The 17,159-nt window shown below is 42.6% G+C and overlaps 1 protein-coding gene across 13 annotated transcripts in view; it reads left to right on the top strand.

Annotated features, from left to right (window-relative positions):
- The window catches only part of SUSD1 (sushi domain containing 1), a 136,158-nt gene extending 120,273 nt beyond the window's left edge, over positions 1-15,885 (top strand). For 9 of the 13 annotated variants that reach the window (XR_013405649.1, XM_028834985.2, XM_077968338.1 and 6 more), the window contains 3 exons: positions 3,574-3,613; positions 14,713-14,806; positions 15,180-15,885. Coding sequence is in view for 12 of the 13 variants with exons in the window: in XM_028834985.2 (XP_028690818.2) it covers positions 3,574-3,613; positions 14,713-14,806; positions 15,180-15,197 (152 nt within the window). In the remaining variant the exon portion in view is untranslated. The remainder of the gene's footprint in view (positions 1-3,573; positions 3,614-14,712; positions 14,807-15,179) is intronic. The other 4 variants (XM_077968340.1, XM_077968337.1, XM_077968339.1 and 1 more) reach the window with 1 other exon arrangement.
- The last annotated feature ends 1,274 nt before the right edge of the window (positions 15,886-17,159 follow it).

Genomic DNA, 17,159 nt, shown 5'->3' on the forward strand with positions numbered 1-17,159 from the left:
TTGAGATTACAGGCATGAGCCACCACGCCCGGCCCTGCTTTGCATCTTTTGAATTTGACTACTCTAGGTACCTCATATAAGTAGGATCATTCAATATTTTCTTTTTGTGACTGGCTTAGCCTAAAGTCCTCTAGGTTCACCCATGTTGTGGCATGTGTCAGAATTTCCTTCCTTTTTAAGACTGAATAATATTCCATTATATGAGTGTACCACGTTTGTTTATTCACTTATTCGTGGATGAATAATGGGATATTTTCCACCTTTTGGCTATTATGAATAATGCTGCTATGAACATTGGTATGCAATATCTGTTTGAGTCCCTGCTTCCAGTTCTTTTGTGTATATATCTGGAAGTGGAATTGCTTGATCAAATGATAATTCTATGTTTAATTTTTTGAGGAACTACCATACTGTTTTCCATAGTGCTATACTATTTTCCTTTCCCACTAGCAGTGCGTAGGGGTTCCAATTTGTCCATGTCCCTGCTAACACTTACTGTTTTCTGTTTTATTTTCTTATAATAGGCATCCTATTATAAGATAGGGTGTGAGGCGACATCTTTTGTTTTGGAAGTGGGGGATGGGGGTCTCACTTTGTTTACCAGGCTGAAGTGCAGTGGCCCAATCACAGGTCACTGTAACCTTGACCTCCCTGGTGTCAGGTGATCCTCTCACCTCAGCCACCTGAGTAGCTGGGACTACAGGTTCATGCTATCATGCCTGACTAATTTTTCATTTTTTGTAGAGACAGGATTTTGCCATGTTTCTCAGGCTGGTCTTGAACTCCTGGGTTCAAGAGATCCACCTGCCTTGGCTTCCCAAAGTGCTGGGATTATAGGCATGAGCCTCCCAGCATGAAATGGCATCTTATTGTGGTTTTGGTTTGCATTTCCCTAATGACTAGTGGTGTTGACCACCTTTTCATGGGCTAATCAGCCATTTGTGTATCTTCGTTAGAGAAATGTCTATTTAAGTCCTTTGCTCATTTTTGAACTGGGTTGTTTTTGTTTTCGTTTTTGTTAAGTTTTAAGAGTTCTCCATACATTCTGGATATTATTGTAATCCCTTGTGAAATACGTGATTTGCAAATATTTTCATCCATTCCGTGGGTTGCACTTTTACTATCAATAGTGCCCTTAGATGCATAAAAGTTTGAAATTTTGATGATGTTCAGTCTGTCTATTTTTTCTTTTGTTGCTTATGTCTTGTCATATCCAAGAAGTCACTGAGAAATCTGGTTTCAGGAAGCTTTTCCTCTATGTTGTCTTCTAAGAGTTTTATCATTTGAGGTCTTATATTTAGGTTTTTGATCCATTTTGAGTTTATGTTTCATATGGTGTTAGGTAAGGGTCCAAATTCATTCTTTTATATGTAGATATCCAGTTTTCCTAGTACCATTTGTTGAAAAAACTTTTTTTTTTTTTTTTTTTTTTGAGATGGTGACAAAGTGAGACACTTGGAGTGCAGTGGTGCAATCATGGCTCACTGCAGCCTCGACCTCCTGGGCTCAGGTGATCCTCCTGCCTAAGCCTCCCACGTAGCTGGGACTACAGTTGTACAGCACCATGCCTGGCTAATATTTAACAATTTCTTGTAGAGATGGCGTCTCCCTATGTTGCCCAGGCTGGTCTCAAACTCCTGGGCTTAATCACTTCTCCTACCTCAGCCTCCCAAAGTACTGGGATTACAGGTGTGAGCCAGTGTGGCCAGCCTGAAAAGACTGTCTTTTCCCCATTGAATGGTCTTGGCACTCTTGTTAACAATCATTTGACATAATGCAAGGGTTTATTTCTAGGTTCTCTATGCTGTTCCATTGGACTATATGTCTATCTTTATGTTACTACCACACTGTTTTGTTTACTGTAGCTTTGTAGTAAATTTTGGAATCGGGGGTGTGAGTCTTCCAATGCCCCTATTTTGTTTTTCCCTTTGTGCATCTGTCCCAGTAAATAGCATCGCCATGCCTCCCGTTGCTAAGACAGAAACCTGTGAATAGTTCTTGTCTCTTCCTTCTTTCTTACCTTCTTATCCAGATCATCAGCAAATCATGTTAATTCTACTACCTTAATTCTGTTTAAAATCATTCTTTCCTCTCCTTCATCTACACTGCTCAGACGTTGTCATCTCTTGCCTGAACATCACTTTTCTACCATATCTTTCTGTCTCTTATTCTACCCATCTCCTTGCTCCATACCACTGCCAGCATGAGTTTTATAAAATGCAAGTATGATCAAAGCATTTCAGTTTAATAAGCTCCCTTCTTCACCTGGCCCCTGCCAGCTTCTCTCCTTTGATATACTCCATTCCCCCAAATTGCCTTGCTATTTAAAGTCCCTTCCATTCTCCAGGGTCTTGAAATATGTCCTTGACTGGTTATTCTTGCACATTACCTTCCATTTCTAATATCTGCACTTATGGCTATTTTAAGCTTTTCTCAGAATTTTTTTTTTTTTTTTTTTTTTTTTTTTTTTTTTTTTTTTTTTGAGATGAAGTCTCACTCTGTTGCCCAGGCTGGAGTGCAATGGTGCGGTCTCGGCTCACTGTACCTCTGCCTCCTGGGTTCAAGTGATTCTCCTGCCTCAGCCTCCCAAGTAGCTGGGAGTACAGGTGCCCACCACCACACCTAGCTAATTTTTGTAATTTTAGTAGGAATGGAATTTTACCATGTTGGCCAGGCTGGTCTTGAACTCCTGACCTCAGGTGATCTGCCCATCTCAGCCTCCCAAAGTGCTGGGATTACAGGTGTGAGTCACTGCGCCCAGCAGCTTTTCTCAGAATTTTTAAGCTTAAATAAAAAAAAAAAAATTAATAAAATCCAAACCAGAATGCCCAAGGCTGTCATTTGAAAGAGAATCTCCTAAAGACATTGGAAGGATCCTTCTCTAACCCTCACCATTCAGCTTCCCCTGGGGAATATTTTCAAGTCTTACACAGAGCAAGTCCCCAGCATTTGTAACAGCTTATTTATGATATAAATAAGCATATCATAATGACGGGGGGAACAGGTGTTCATTCCACTGAATCTATAGGTTTCTTCTATTATGGATGAGCTTTCATATATGTTCCTGTTGCTTTCTTCCTGGTTCATGGACACATTTTGGGTAACTGATGTTGCCAAGTGACATCTAGATAGGTGAAGTATTATATACTGGGACTTCTCATAGCTTTGCCTCTAACATGCATCACTACTTCTTGCTGAACCTTCTGAACAAGTGACCTCAGGATCCTTTTCAGCATAGTTCTCCCGGCAGTCCATGCCAGTTGCTGAGAGCTGGCCAGGGGAAGGATCCTTTTTGTCACTCCTGTTGTTGGCCTATCATGTGTACTTTCCAAGACCTACTGGAAACCTATAGAAGTGATCTGTAGGGTCACTTATGTCCATGCAACCCATGCCAGCCCCTTGAACACTTAGTGATATCACAAGATATTAGAGCTAGATTGGACTTTAAATGTCTAGTTCAAATTAAGAGATTGAAAAAGCTGAAACTCAGAGGGCTTCAGCCTCCAAACTATGTTATTTAAACTAACACTGTGTGCCACCTAGTTAAATGCATTGCTATGTTTTCCTTTATAGGTGAGAAGACACTCCTGTGCAGTTTGGGCTCAGGTGAAAGGTAAAATTATTTTCTGCCTATGAATGCTGTTCTTATTTCTTTTCTGCAGCATCAAGTTCATATTGATGGGATCTGTTTATAAAATTGTCACTGGTGACCAGAAGCCAATTCATACTACTTTAAGCAAAAAGCTTCATAGCTGAAAAAAAATGGGAGGAGGGTGAGTGGATGGGAGCTTATGGAATTAGACAAAGAGCTACCCCACCAAGGCTCCAGGAACTGGGACTGGGGACTTAATGCCATGAGTGGGACTTCTCTGTCTTTCTCTTTTTTCAGTTCTCTGTTTCTAAGTGTGACTTAGCTTCATTTTCTTCTGCTATAAGACCTGTGAAAGGGAGGGATGGCAAGCTCCCCTAGCTTACCAATTTCACTGGGAAAACATAGCTTTTCAATTCAGGGAAAGATTCTTTCCTCCTAGTTTTAAGTGATTGTCCGTTGGATGAATCACTGTTAATAGGAGATGGGCTAGGATGATTGGCCTCTGTTGGGTTTTATGTCTACTCATGGCTGGTTGGAGGCAGAGCAGTGTGAACAATAGGTCCACTAGGTTTGCACTGAAAGGGAGACAAAATCCCTATCAAGAAATGGGGCATAGGAAAAGATGCCGAAAAGCCAATACAAGAGCTACAACAGTCCACTACCATTCAGCTGTGTAGCTTGTGCACATACACATATAATATTAAGAAAAACCGTAATCCCAGCACTTTGGGAGGCCGAGGCAGGCGAATCACCTGAGGTCGGAAGTTTGAGACCAGCCTGACCAACATGGAGAAACCCTGTCTCTACTAAAAATACAAAATCAGCTAGGCGTGGTGGCACATGCCTGTAATCTCAGCTGCTCGGGAGGCTGAGGCAGGAGAATCGCTTGAACCCGGGAGGCAAAGGTTGCGGTGAGCTGAGATCGCACCATTGCACTCCAGCGTGGGCAACAAGAGCAAAACTCCATCTCAACAACAACAACAAAATAAGAAAAACATCTTCCCTTAACAAAATGGAACTATCCTATGTATGATCCCTCATGGAACCCTAGTGGAAGACAACTCAAAGCTGGGTCTGTTACTGCATCCAGCTTCAAGACCAGGAATCCTGGGGATAGCATCTTCCTCTTGATCAAGTCCAGATGTGTTTCTTGTGCTCTATTGAGTAATCTATGACTAAATGGCAAATTTAACCAATCTCAAACCATAGTACATAATATGAGAGGGAAAACTGAATAGCACAATAAATACTCTCATTTAGAAAGAAGGAAAAGATAAAGCAATGTACAGTGGTCAGGGGGCCCCGTAGCAATGATCACCTCTTGCTGGACAGGACAAGCAAGCATCCCCTGCCCTGGCAGCAGAATGGGTCACTTGGGTGGTCAGTTTGGGTCTGCCTGATGGGAACTCTTGTCCATTTCCTCCAAAGCCTTTCCTTAGAGACGCAGCGGGAACATCTCTACTGAGTGCTGTACAGCTTAAACCTTCTTTGCCTTGGAAGAGTTATCCAGGCGGGGAAATTGCCTTAGGGTTTCAGCAATCACTGGTCTTTGTTTTCCAGGCTCGGGATTTCCCTGGCAGTACAGTACATTTCTTTAAAACCAACAGGCAGCCAGCCAGTGGATTTGATTCCCAGGAATTCCATTAGTTTGTAGCTAATAGCAGAAATCTTGTTGAGTTTATGACCTTGGAATCTGGACCTTTTCCCTGTGGTTTGTGGGTCCTAGCAACAGGCTGTGAAATTCTGCCCTTAGCCCACAGTATCAGTTTAACCCTTTACCTCCTCTCCCCTGCCTCAAAGCAGCATGAAACAATCAACTGGCATGGTGAGGAAATGCCGGTATAAACTTACTTCCCTAAGGATTCCAGTGGATAGCACTTTCTAATGGGGAATTTTTTATCCTGTCAGTAGAGAATACCGTGCAGGAAATATTTGGGAGGGGCCTGGGGAATTAGGCTTCCTCCATTTGTCGCTTCTCTCCTGATCTTATTTTCATCTTTTAACCTCTGCTGAAACCAACTGCAACAAGGGTAGAGGACTTGGCTTTTCAGCAGGGTGCAAGGCGAGTTACCTGACTGTCAGCCATCTTGGATTGCTGATGACCAGGCGGTGAGGGCCTCTCTTGGCAAAGATGGGTGCTGTCCTGTTTCTGTGTGCAGATGGGCCAAGCTCCCTTTACTTGTAGGACTTTAATGAAGGCCACGAGAAACAGCCACACATTCCAACAGTCATAAGTGTTTCTTTTGCCAGTCCATCCCCTGAAGCTCTAGGATTGGGCATGGCGTTCTCACAAGGAAAAGAGATGGTTTTATCAGAATAATTAAGATGACAAAGCTTCCAGACACAGAAATAATAGCTTCCAGAGTCCACTCTATTCAGCAGCTGTTTGCTATGATTGGAAAACATTCAAACTGGGTAGAAGAAATCGCCAAAGAGCTGGCTGCAGTCATTCTGCTATGATTAAATTAACAGGGAGGATTTTGTTTTGAAAATATCTAAGTGGCTTTGGCAGTGCCCTGGTCTCCCCTCAGCTTAAGAACCAATATTGAAGGAGAGTTTGAGCCTTTGAAATTAAACCGCCGGAAATCTCTGGAAGATAATAGGAAAAACACTGTTCTGTGGAAATTCTGAAGGCAATTCTAGCACATATTTATCTATGTATAACATTTACCTGTGTTGTGCACCCATCTTGGGCAATCTACTTTTTCAAAAAAGTCTGGAGACTGCCATTTCAGAAAGTAATTTGCAGAGAACTGAGATCTAAATTAGTCCTGAAATGGTGCCAGTTCACTTGTGCCAAGCCTCAGCCCCATTCTGGCCTTTGCCCAGTGACAAATTATGCTATTTACCTTTTGCATATTGCCCCTAGAAGAGCTTTGTAAAGATTACCAGGAAACCAGCAGTCGGTTTGATGGAAGATGCAGAGGCCTGGGCTTATTTGCCTGAGCTCCTGCTACTAATCAGCCAAGTGTCTTTGAAATGATATTTAACTTGGCCAGTTCTCAATCATCCTCTCTCTGGGATCTCTGAGATCCTTTCCAGCCACAGAGTACTATGAGTCTGTGATTTCTTGAGTCACAAAGCAAGGTCGTTTGATATATGTGAGGTGATAATAAGCTGTAATCAGGGAACATTCTCCAGTCATAAGCACGAAACCTGTGAGTTATTTGTGACTACTCCCTTTTCTCTTTCAGCCCACATTTAGCACCTTGGGCATGCCTCTCTGATCTTCATTTCTGTGTTCACTCCCTGAGCATAGGCCTTCCTACCTGTAGCGGGATGATGGGCAAATCCTCCTTCCTCATCTCCCGTCACAAGAGTTCAGAATTTCCCTCTTCATTCCAGCCTACACACCACCAGCTGACTCGTTTCTAAACTGCAGAACTAATTTTGTTTCCTCTGCTTCCATGGTCCTCCATTATTTTTCAGTTTGGCTTCCAAGTCCTCTGTTTGACACACACATACCCTTCTAATTGCATCGTTTATTCTTCTCCATTCAAACCAATGTTCCAGCTGTTTTCTGGCTATGGCCCACACTTTCTCCTCTTAATATCCTTGCTCATATAATTACTTGATGACTTCCATCTGGATTTCCCAATCACCTACCTGTGAATCTCCACTTATCCCACCTGTTCTTCAATATTAAAATCAAATGCCCTTTCCTCCCTGAAGCTTTTAAAATTTTTTCAACAGGGCATAATCTGCCCCTCTTCAGCTATTCTGCTATATTTTAGAGCAATGGGTGTGTACTTGTTTTGTCTTCTACTACTAGATCTTCTACTACTAGATTTTACACCCTTGATGGGCATTTGAAGAGCAGGAACAGAGCCTTGCATGCATTAGGTGTTCAATCAGAATGCATTGAACTGGGCTGAATGATTTCTGAGGAACCAGCAGTTAGTTTTATGGGAAATGAAGCATAGTAGGTGCAATACTTATCAAATAAGCCACAGAAGACTTACATCAAGATATAAACCTAGCGTGTATGTATACATATGTATTTGCTATATATGTACATATATGTGTGTGGGTGTGTGTAAATATATGTACATATATACATGCACACAATCATTTTAAACCTTCATAGTTGCGATGGGAAGAATTCTAATATGGTTCCCAAATTCCTGGTCTCTGGTATCCATCTACCTTCTCTCAGTTACTCATTCAAAGACTGTTCTAGGTATTGCTGGGAAGGGATTTTGGAGATATATTTAAACTCCCAAATAGGGAGATTATCCAGATAGGCCTGACCTAATCACAGGAGCCCTTTAAATCTGGATCTAGAGGTCAGAGATAGGGGAAGTTGGAGCTTCAAAGAATGAGATGGATTTGACATAGGGAAATTCTCCTGCCAGCTTGAAGATGGAGGGGTCCACTTGGCAAGGAGTGTAGCTTAACAGAAGGAGCTGAGCAAGGCCTGGCTGCAGCTGGTAAGAAAACGGGGACCCTAGTCCTACAACTGCAAGTGTCTTAGTCTGTTTTGTGTTGCTATAACAGAATACTGGAGGCTGGGTAACTTATTAAGAAAAGAGGTTTATTTAGCTCATGAATCTGTAGGCTGGGAAGTTCAAGAGCATAGTGCTGCATCTGGCTTGCTTCTGGTGAGGGCTGCATGCTCATCAGAACAATGGCAGAGAAGTGGAAAAGCCAGCAGGTATATACAAAGAGATCACATGATGACACAGGAAGCAAGAAAGAGTCTAGGAAGTTGACTCTATTTTTTTTTTTAATTGAGATGGAGTCTTGCTCTGTTGCCCAGGCTGGAGTGCAGTGGCACAATCTCAGCTCACTGCAAGCTCCACTTCCCAGGTTCATGCCATTCTCCTGCCTCAGCCTCCCGAGTAGCTGGGACTACAGGCGCCCACCACCATGCCCGGCTAATTTTTTGTATTTTTAGTAGAGATGGGGTTTTACCGTGTTAGCCAGGATGGTCTTGATCTCCCGACCTCGTGATCTGCCTGCCTCAGCCTCCCAAAGTGCTGGGATTATAGGCATGAGCCACCGTGCCTGGCCGACTCAATTTTATAACAACCAGCTGCCTGGTAATACAGTCCCTCCAGAGCAAGAACTCACTCACCTCTGAGAGAGGGCATTAGTCTATTCATGAGGGCTCCAATCCCATGACCTAAACAGCTTCCACTAGGCCCCACCTCTTGACACCACCACATTGAGGATTAAATTTCAAGTGAGTTTCAAAGGATATAAACTCAAACCATAGCAACAAGGAACTGAATTTAGCAAATAACGTGAATGAACTTGGAAGCAGATTCTTCTCCAGAGCCTTCAGAAGGAAGTGCAGTCCACCTGAGACCTTGATTCTAGCCTCATAAGGTCCTAATATGGTTTGGTTCTATGTCCCCACCCAAATCTCATGTCGAACTGTAATCCCCATGTATTGAAAGAGGGGCCTAGTGGGAGATGACTGAACCATGGGGATGGATTACCCGCTTGCTCTTCTCATGGTAGAGTTCTCATGAGATCTGGTTGTTTGAATGTGTGTAGCACTTCCCCCTTCACTCTCTCTCTCTCCTGCTCTGGCCATGTGAAGACTGTGCCTGCTTCCCCTTCACCTTCTGCCATGATTGTACATTTCTTGAGGCCTCCCTAGTCTTGCCTCCTGTACACCCTGTGGAACTGTGAGTCAATTAAACCTCTTTTCTTTTAAATTACCCAGTCTCAGGTAGTTCTTTATAGCAGTGTGAGAAGAGACTGATACAGGCCCTGAGCAGAGAACCAGCCACGATGTGCTTGAACTTATCGCCCACAGAATTCTGAGCTGATAAATGGGTTAAAGCTACCTAAGTTTATGGTCATTTGTTAAGCTGCAATAAAAATGGAATATAACAGTGTTGCTAATTTATCAAGCATTATTGATCTCTAAATTAGTTTTCCACTTTGATTTCCTTTGCCATCTTTTGCTCTGAATGGAATTCAAGTGAGAAGACCCTAGAATAGCAAAGATAAATTTAACACGGTAAATAGAAGTCACTGTGCTAATTATTATTATTATTATTATTGTTATTTACCATTTGGAGAACAGAATTGGTGCTTTCAGGAAGTGAACATGCCCTTGTATATTCATGAAAAAATGTTCACACCCATGAGGAGTCCTCAAGCTGTCACAAAGTCTGAGAGTAGAAATAGGACCTTTCTAACTTCCTCTTCAGCATGTGATATTTCTGTCAGGGAGGGGGTTAAAGATAAGTCCGGAAAGGCTCCATCCCTCCTCCTGAGCACTAGCTCTCTTGAGGGAGCCACCATAAAGAGAATGGTGAAGTTTAGTCCTAATGGGTTTACTTTCTCCAAGATTGAGTAACTGATCTGCCATATAACACATGATTCATTCACTTGGGTTTGTAAAAATATATTCTACAAGTGATTCAGAAGAAAAATAAACATGGTTCTCTGGCATGAGACCATGGAAAGGTAGGGTAACCAAGGGATGGTGAGGCTATAAGAAATACAATTCAAATTTGCCAGTTGTAAATTTTCTTAGTAAGGAATTAATGAGGAAATCTCTAAAGAAGCTTGTGTGGCAACACTTGTGAGCACTCTTGATTAGATTGACTCAGATTTTCAGAGTATATATGCAAAGTAGACAAAAAGACATATAACCAGGAACTGGTCTACCACCAAGAATCATTCCTGGAGCCAAACCCAAATTGTGCTATGCAGAAGAAATAAAGATTGTTTTCCAATACTGTGTCTAGAGTAAGGAATAGTTGCACCCAGGTGGATCCTGCTGGTGGATGGTCAAGAGAAAGTCAGCTTCCTTAACTCCTCCTTAGCTTCTGTCCTCTTGGTTTGTGAGGGGATGGTTAGAGGAAAGAAAAGAGCTCACTACCCTACATAGGTTCAAGTCTTCCAACACGGATGAAGCATATTCTGGCAGGTTCATACAATTTTCACATGAGATGGATAAGCCATTGCAAATGATCTTTGATAAATCTTGAAGAAAATGGAGAGATGTAAGAGGACTAGAGATGAGCAAAGAACAAGGAACTTTGTACAAAGGAAGAGCCACCAGAAGTGTAGATGATGGTAACTTGAAGTCAAGGCAAGGCAAGGTCTTCAAGTGATGGCTTGTGTATCCCTGGTAGAAAAAACAGCAGTTCCCAGGAGTCAGGAGCTTTAAGAGCAGATTAGGTCAGATTGCTTTCCATTTCTTCTTGCACAGAGTCAGTAATTGGTCAGGGAAATATGGCACGCATAATGTATTTTGGCTTCAACAAACAATAATGTCCTTGTGGACAACGTGGGAACATGAGGGCTGTATGTGGGCTTAGAAACAAGCTGAATCACTATGCACAGTTGATATCAACCATTAACAATTATTAATGAGATGAAATCAAACCCAAGAATATGCATGATATGGATCTCTGTCCACAGTCATCATCAGTTCAACATATTCATCAATCAGTGATTAAAATATATAGAGGGTAAAAGTGTAGAGGAAAAAATACACAGAAAAAAATTGATGATGGATGTTGGAAGGAATACTGGGTAGATTGGATGAAATACCAGTGCAGGAAAGTACCAGCTCCCCCGTCCATCTCCAGAATTGTATTTTCTCTTAAAAACAAAACAAAACAAATCTAGTTAATTAGTCCACCAAGATGTCGTTTTAAAAAATGTTTCTGAGTGATGCACAAAGATGGCATCTTAATGCCTTAATTTGCATTTTTATTACTTGTAAGAGAGCATTTGATCAAAGTTTTATTGATCATCTGTAATCATGTTTTACATGTGATTTACCTTTTCATAGAATTTGTTCATTTTGCCATTGAGGTATGTCTTTATTAATCTGTAACACTCTCTATATGTTAACTTCTTGCCCATTATTCTAGATATTTTACCCAGTTTGCCATTTGCCTTCTAATCTTGCTTCTGGTAGTTTTTGGTATAAGAAGTGCATGCTTTTCAAAATGGTTAAATCTCTCATTCTGTTAATGTTTCTGTGTTAACAAATAGGCTTAGAAATCTCTTACCCCCTTTAATATTAGGTAAATATTCACTAACATTTCCTAATCCTTTTAGGTTTCAATTTAAGTCTGTAATCCATCTGGATTTTATTTTGGTATATGGTATAAGCTCTAGTGATCAAAATTATTTGATTCTAAATGGTTAGCCAATTTTCTCAGCACTGGTTATGAATAATTTATCATTTCCCCAATGATCTGAAACAGTATCAAAACAACAAAAACAACAATAATTAACAATTGCTAACATTTGCTTATTGCTTATTCTGTGCCAGGCACTGTTTCAACCTGTACTAACTCACTGATTTCTCGCACTACCTAGAGGTGGGTAGTATTGCTATCATTCCCATATTATTACAGCATCCCTCAGTGTGGGGACTGAGGCACAGAATGGATGAATAACTTGCACAAAGTCACACAGGCAGTGGTGGTGTTCAGATAAAGACTTGGACATCTGACTCCAGTATTCAGTCTTTGAAAGCATTTGATATACTTGGATTTGGTTCTAGGCTATTTTGTTCCAATGTATTCATTCCTATTCTAATACTGCACTGTTTCACTATCTTGCAATTCAAGTCACTCTCCTAACATTTTTTTCTTTACTAATTCTTCATTTAATCACTGTTTCTCCTTCCATTTTATAATCTAGCTTCTTGGCTAGGCATGGTGGCTCATGCCTATAATTCTAGCACTTTGGGAGGCCAAGGCGGGCAGATCACCTGAGGTCAAGAGTTCGAGACCAGCCTGGCCAACATGATGAAGCCGTGTTTCTAATAAAATATAAAACTAGCCAGGCATGGTGGAGTACGCCTTGTAGTTCCAGCTACTAGGGAGACTGGGGCAGGAGAATCACTTGAATCTGGGAGGTGGAGGTTGCAGTGAGCCAAGATCACGCCACTGCTCTCCAGTCTGGGTGACAGAGCAAGACTCTGTCTCAAAAAAATAATAATAAATAAAAATCAAATAAAACAAAATAAGTAATCTAGCTTCTTAAAGTGTCAAGGCCATTTTTCTTCTAAAGACTAAAAGCAACCAAATAGTATAAGCCATGTTTTCCAGAAAGGCTCTTGGCAGCACTTTTTGATAATTAGTAACCGCCCAATGAGTTTTTCTTGCCTGCTGCCTAGACAGAGCTGATTTATCAAGACAGAGAAATTGCAATAAAGAGTTTAATTCCCACACAGCTGGCTGTATGGGAGACTGGAGTTTTATTATTCCTCAAGTCAGTCTCCCTGAAAATTCGGGGATGGGGTTTTTAAGGGTAACTTAGTGGGTAGGGGGTAGGGAGTAAGGGGTCAGTGAGTCAGAAGTGCTGACTGGTTGGGTTGAAGATGAAATCATAGAGAGTCAAAGCTGTCCTCTTGCACTGAGTCAGTTTCTGGGTGGCAGCCTAAGATCAGATGAGCCAGTTTATGGATCTGGGTGATGCCAGCTGATCCCTGGAGTCCGGGGTCTGGAAAATATCTCAAGCATTGATCTTAGGTTTTATAATAGTGATGTTAGCCCTAGGAGCAATTTGAGAGGTTCAGAATCTTGCAACTTCCAGCTGTAGGACTCCTAAACCATAATTTCTAATATCATGGCTAATTTGTTAGTCTTGCAAAGGCAGTCTAGTCCCCAGATAGGATGGGGATTTGTTTGGGGAAAGGGCTGTTATTGTCTTTGTTTCAAAGTTAAACTATAAACTGAGTTCCTCCCAAAGTTAGTTCAGCCTATGCCCAGGAATGAATAAGGACAACTCGGAGGTTAGAAGCAAGATGGAGTCAGTTAGGTCAGATCTCTTTCACTGTTATAATTTTCTCAGTTATAATTTTTGCAAAGGTGGTTTCAAGTTCTGCAGGGCTGTTTAACACAAGGTGTATTCTCTGGCTGGTCTTACTAGTGCCGGGTACTGTACACAGTTTCCAATAGAAATGCACTCCTCGGCCGGGCGCGGTGGCTCAAGCCTGTAATCCCAGCACTTTGGGAGGCCGAGACGGGCGGATCACGAGGTCGGGAGATCGAGACCATCCTGGCTAACACGGTGAAACCCCGTCTCTACTAAAAAAATACAAAAAACTAGCCGGGCGAGGTGACGGGCGCCTGTAGTCCCAGCTACTCGGTAGGCTGAGGCAGGAGAATGGCGGGAACCCGGGAGGCGGAGCTTGCAGTGAGCTGAGATCCGGCCACTGCACTCCAGCCTGGGAGACAGAGCGAGACTCCGTCTCAAAAAAAAAAAAAAAAAAAAAAAAAAAAAAGAAATGCACTCCTCTTAACCTGGCTATAAAGACCTAAGTCGTACTTAACCACTCCCACCTTGGTTTCTTAAGGGAATAATAATAGTACCGAATGTAAAGGCTGGTTAGAAGACTAAATGAGTTAATACGTGTGAGGTGCTTAGAACACTGTCTGGCACATAGTAAGTGCTAAATAAGTGTTTGCAACTTAAAATGAAATTTTTGCTCTAATCTAGAACATGATTCTCTAAGTCAGTCACTTGGTCCAAATGTGCAACTCAACTGTGAGTGTTTTTTAGTTTATAATTGGAGATCTCCCTGGAGTTGGCATGTGATGATCCCCAAATAGAAAGTATGTCTTTCAAAGTACTTTTACATCAATTTTCTTATTTTATCCTCTCAGTAAACCTGCTGAGCAGAGCAGGGAGGTATGATCCTTGTTGAGGTGTAGAGAAAATGACACGTGACTCAACAAAGGATATTCCTTTGCTATATCTGACCATCAGGGCTATCACTTTTGGAACCCAAATTCAAATAATATCATAATGACTTGCCCCTCCATGCAAAAGAAAACGGCCCATAAAAATCTATCACGTGTAATTGACTTGCGAAAGGACCAACAAAAAATGTAACGTGTTGCGTAGTATTCGTATGCTCAACAAGATCAGCTTTTTCTTCCTTGTAACTTTAACATGGTCTGGCTTCACACTTCCTTTTCAGAAATACCCCGTGACTGTAATTTCCTGAGGCTGCATATCCACAGGGCCAACTCAGGGGACACACAGGCACGCTGGGCATTCTTGGGATTCTTTGTTAAATGGGGGCAAGCTCTGGGTTAAAATGGATTGAGCACAGTGGGGTGTGTGCCTCCTGGGAGGCGGTGATGCCCTGCACTCTGGGCTAAGCATGTGGTTTTGTCCCACAGATTCGTCACTCACACTGCTGCAGATGGCGGGTGTTGGACTGGGCTCCATGGCTGTTGTGATCATTCTTACATTCCTCTCCTTCTCAGCGGTGTGGTATGTGAGGCTGTCATTTCTGAAAAATGAGTGGAATGGAGGGGAGGATGGGTCAGAGTCATGAAGAACAGCTGGAGATGAGGAGAGTCAAAGGGAGTGTGGGTGGAGGTTGTCCTTGGCTCAGCAGAGCACACTCAGTGGTGAAAAGCATGACTAACCCTGTACTTCCAGGTAGCATGGGGGATGCTTTCCCAGGAAAAGAGCAGGACCAGTGATGGCTGCCCTAGCCACACACAGAGTGGTGGCTGAGCTTCCATGCTGCTCCCCCTCGCCTCCTCCCATGGGTGTGCGTGTGAACTGTGCATAGAGACACACAGTGGAAAACCAAAGTGTGTTCATATTTGTCTCTTTTCTTTTCCTCCTTCATGTCTAGATGGCAGATGGACACTGAGTGGGGAGGATGCACTGCTGCTGGGGCAGGTGTTCTGGCAGCTTCTCAGGTGCCCACACAGAGGCTCAGTGTGACTTCCGTCCAGGGAGCATGTGGGCCTGCAACTTTCTCCATTCCCAGCTGGGCCCCCTTCCTGGATTCAAGATGGCAGCTATCCCTGTGAAGTCCCCCAAAAGGAGAAAACTCAGGAATTCTGAGTCTTCCCTGCTACAGGACCAGTTCTGTGCGATGAACTTGAGACTCCTGATGTACAGTGTGATATTGACCAAAGGCTACAGATCTGTGAATCTCGGCTGGGACTTCCTCTGAGTGATGCCTGAGGGTCAGCTCCTCCAGACATTGACTGCAAGAGAATCTCTGCAACCTCCTATATAAGCATCTCTGTTAATTCATTCCGAATCCATTTTTTACAATATGCAGTGAGATAGGCTTAAGTTTGGGCTAGAGTTTGACTTTATGAAGGAGGTCATTGAAATAGAGAACAATGATGTAGGCAAACGTTTCAAGCACTTTAGAAACAGTACTTTTCCTACAATTAGTTGATATACTAATGAGAAACTATACTAGCCTGGCCATGCCAATAAGTTTCTTGCTGTGTCTGTTAGGCAGCATTGCTTTGATGCAATTCTTATTGTCCTATATATTCAAAAGTAATGTCTACATTCCAGTAAAAATATCCTGTAATTAAGATTGTTCTTCCCTTGGTTAATTTTTTGTTACTAAGCATCTTCTAAAAATACTCTTTGCTCCCTGTTAGAAACTGAGATTTGGCCTACTCTGAATACGCTGAGTCGACAGATGGAGTCTATTTGATTTTACTTTTAAATCCTGAATTGACATTCTTTCCTTTTTTTTTTTTTTTGAGATGGGCTCTCACTCTGTGGCCCAGGCTGGAGTGAAGTGGCGCGATCTTGGCTTACTGCAACCTCTGCCTCTCGGGTTCAAGCTATTCTCCTGCCTCAGCCTCCCAAGTAGCTGGGATTAAAGGGCCCCCTCCACCATGCCTAGCTAATTTTTGTATTTTTAGTAGAGACAGAGTTTCACCATGTTGGCCAGGGTGGTTTCAAACTCCCGATCTCAGTTGATTCACCCACCTTGGCCTCCCAAAGTGCTGAGATTACAGGTGTGAGTCACACGCCCGGCCCTAACAAACAACTTAACTCCAAGACTCAGTAAGAAACGAATGGGGAAGGAAAGACAGAGGTTTCCGGCATCGCTCCTTCTCCCTTGCTTGCTAGGCCTAGAGAAGAAAAACCACGGAGGAGGGGAGAGGGACACGGTGATACTGCACAGCCTCAAGACGCAGTTCTTAGCAAAAGGGGACACCCTTTTGCAGTGGGCTGGTGTGTTCACCGGCTTGCTGGGTGTCAGTGAGGGATGTCTCTGAGTGCCTTGGGCTTATGGGCAGATGAAGAGACAAGAGGAACAAGTAGAAATTGCCCATGTAGCTGCTCCACCCTAGGGAGTCCAGAGTGTATCTACTCTACTGGGGAGAATTAGAGAGAGGGGAGTAATATCCTGACACTCGGGTGTTCAATTCCAGCTGTCAGCCCTGGCCCCTGCCAGTATTAGGAATGATTCTCCTGTCCTCTGGGGTACTGCCCTCCGACGACAACTTAGGATCAACATTTAAAACCCTTTCTGCTCTCACCTTAGGTAAATTATAGACCAGAACAGGTCTATAATGGGGACAGGTCCCCACCCTAACCCCCAGAGACCGTTTCTCTCAATAGATGAATAACAAATAGCTCTCAAGTTTTAATTTTTATGTGCAATAATGCAAACATACTGTTTTTATAGCTCCTGAATAAATTGGGTGTCAATACAAATTATTGTGGTTAGTGTAGGGCAGAGCCTCTGATGAGTAAGGATCTTTCCTCAAAGCCCATCTTTGTCCAAAGACAGAATCTGAGCCTTCCCTTGACTTATTTTATTTTTTGCCAGTTTCGTAAATGCTGTATT

Source organism: Macaca mulatta, chromosome 15 (genome assembly GCF_049350105.2).
Source record: "Macaca mulatta isolate MMU2019108-1 chromosome 15, T2T-MMU8v2.0, whole genome shotgun sequence".
NCBI classification, from domain to species: Eukaryota; Metazoa; Chordata; class Mammalia; order Primates; family Cercopithecidae; genus Macaca; species Macaca mulatta.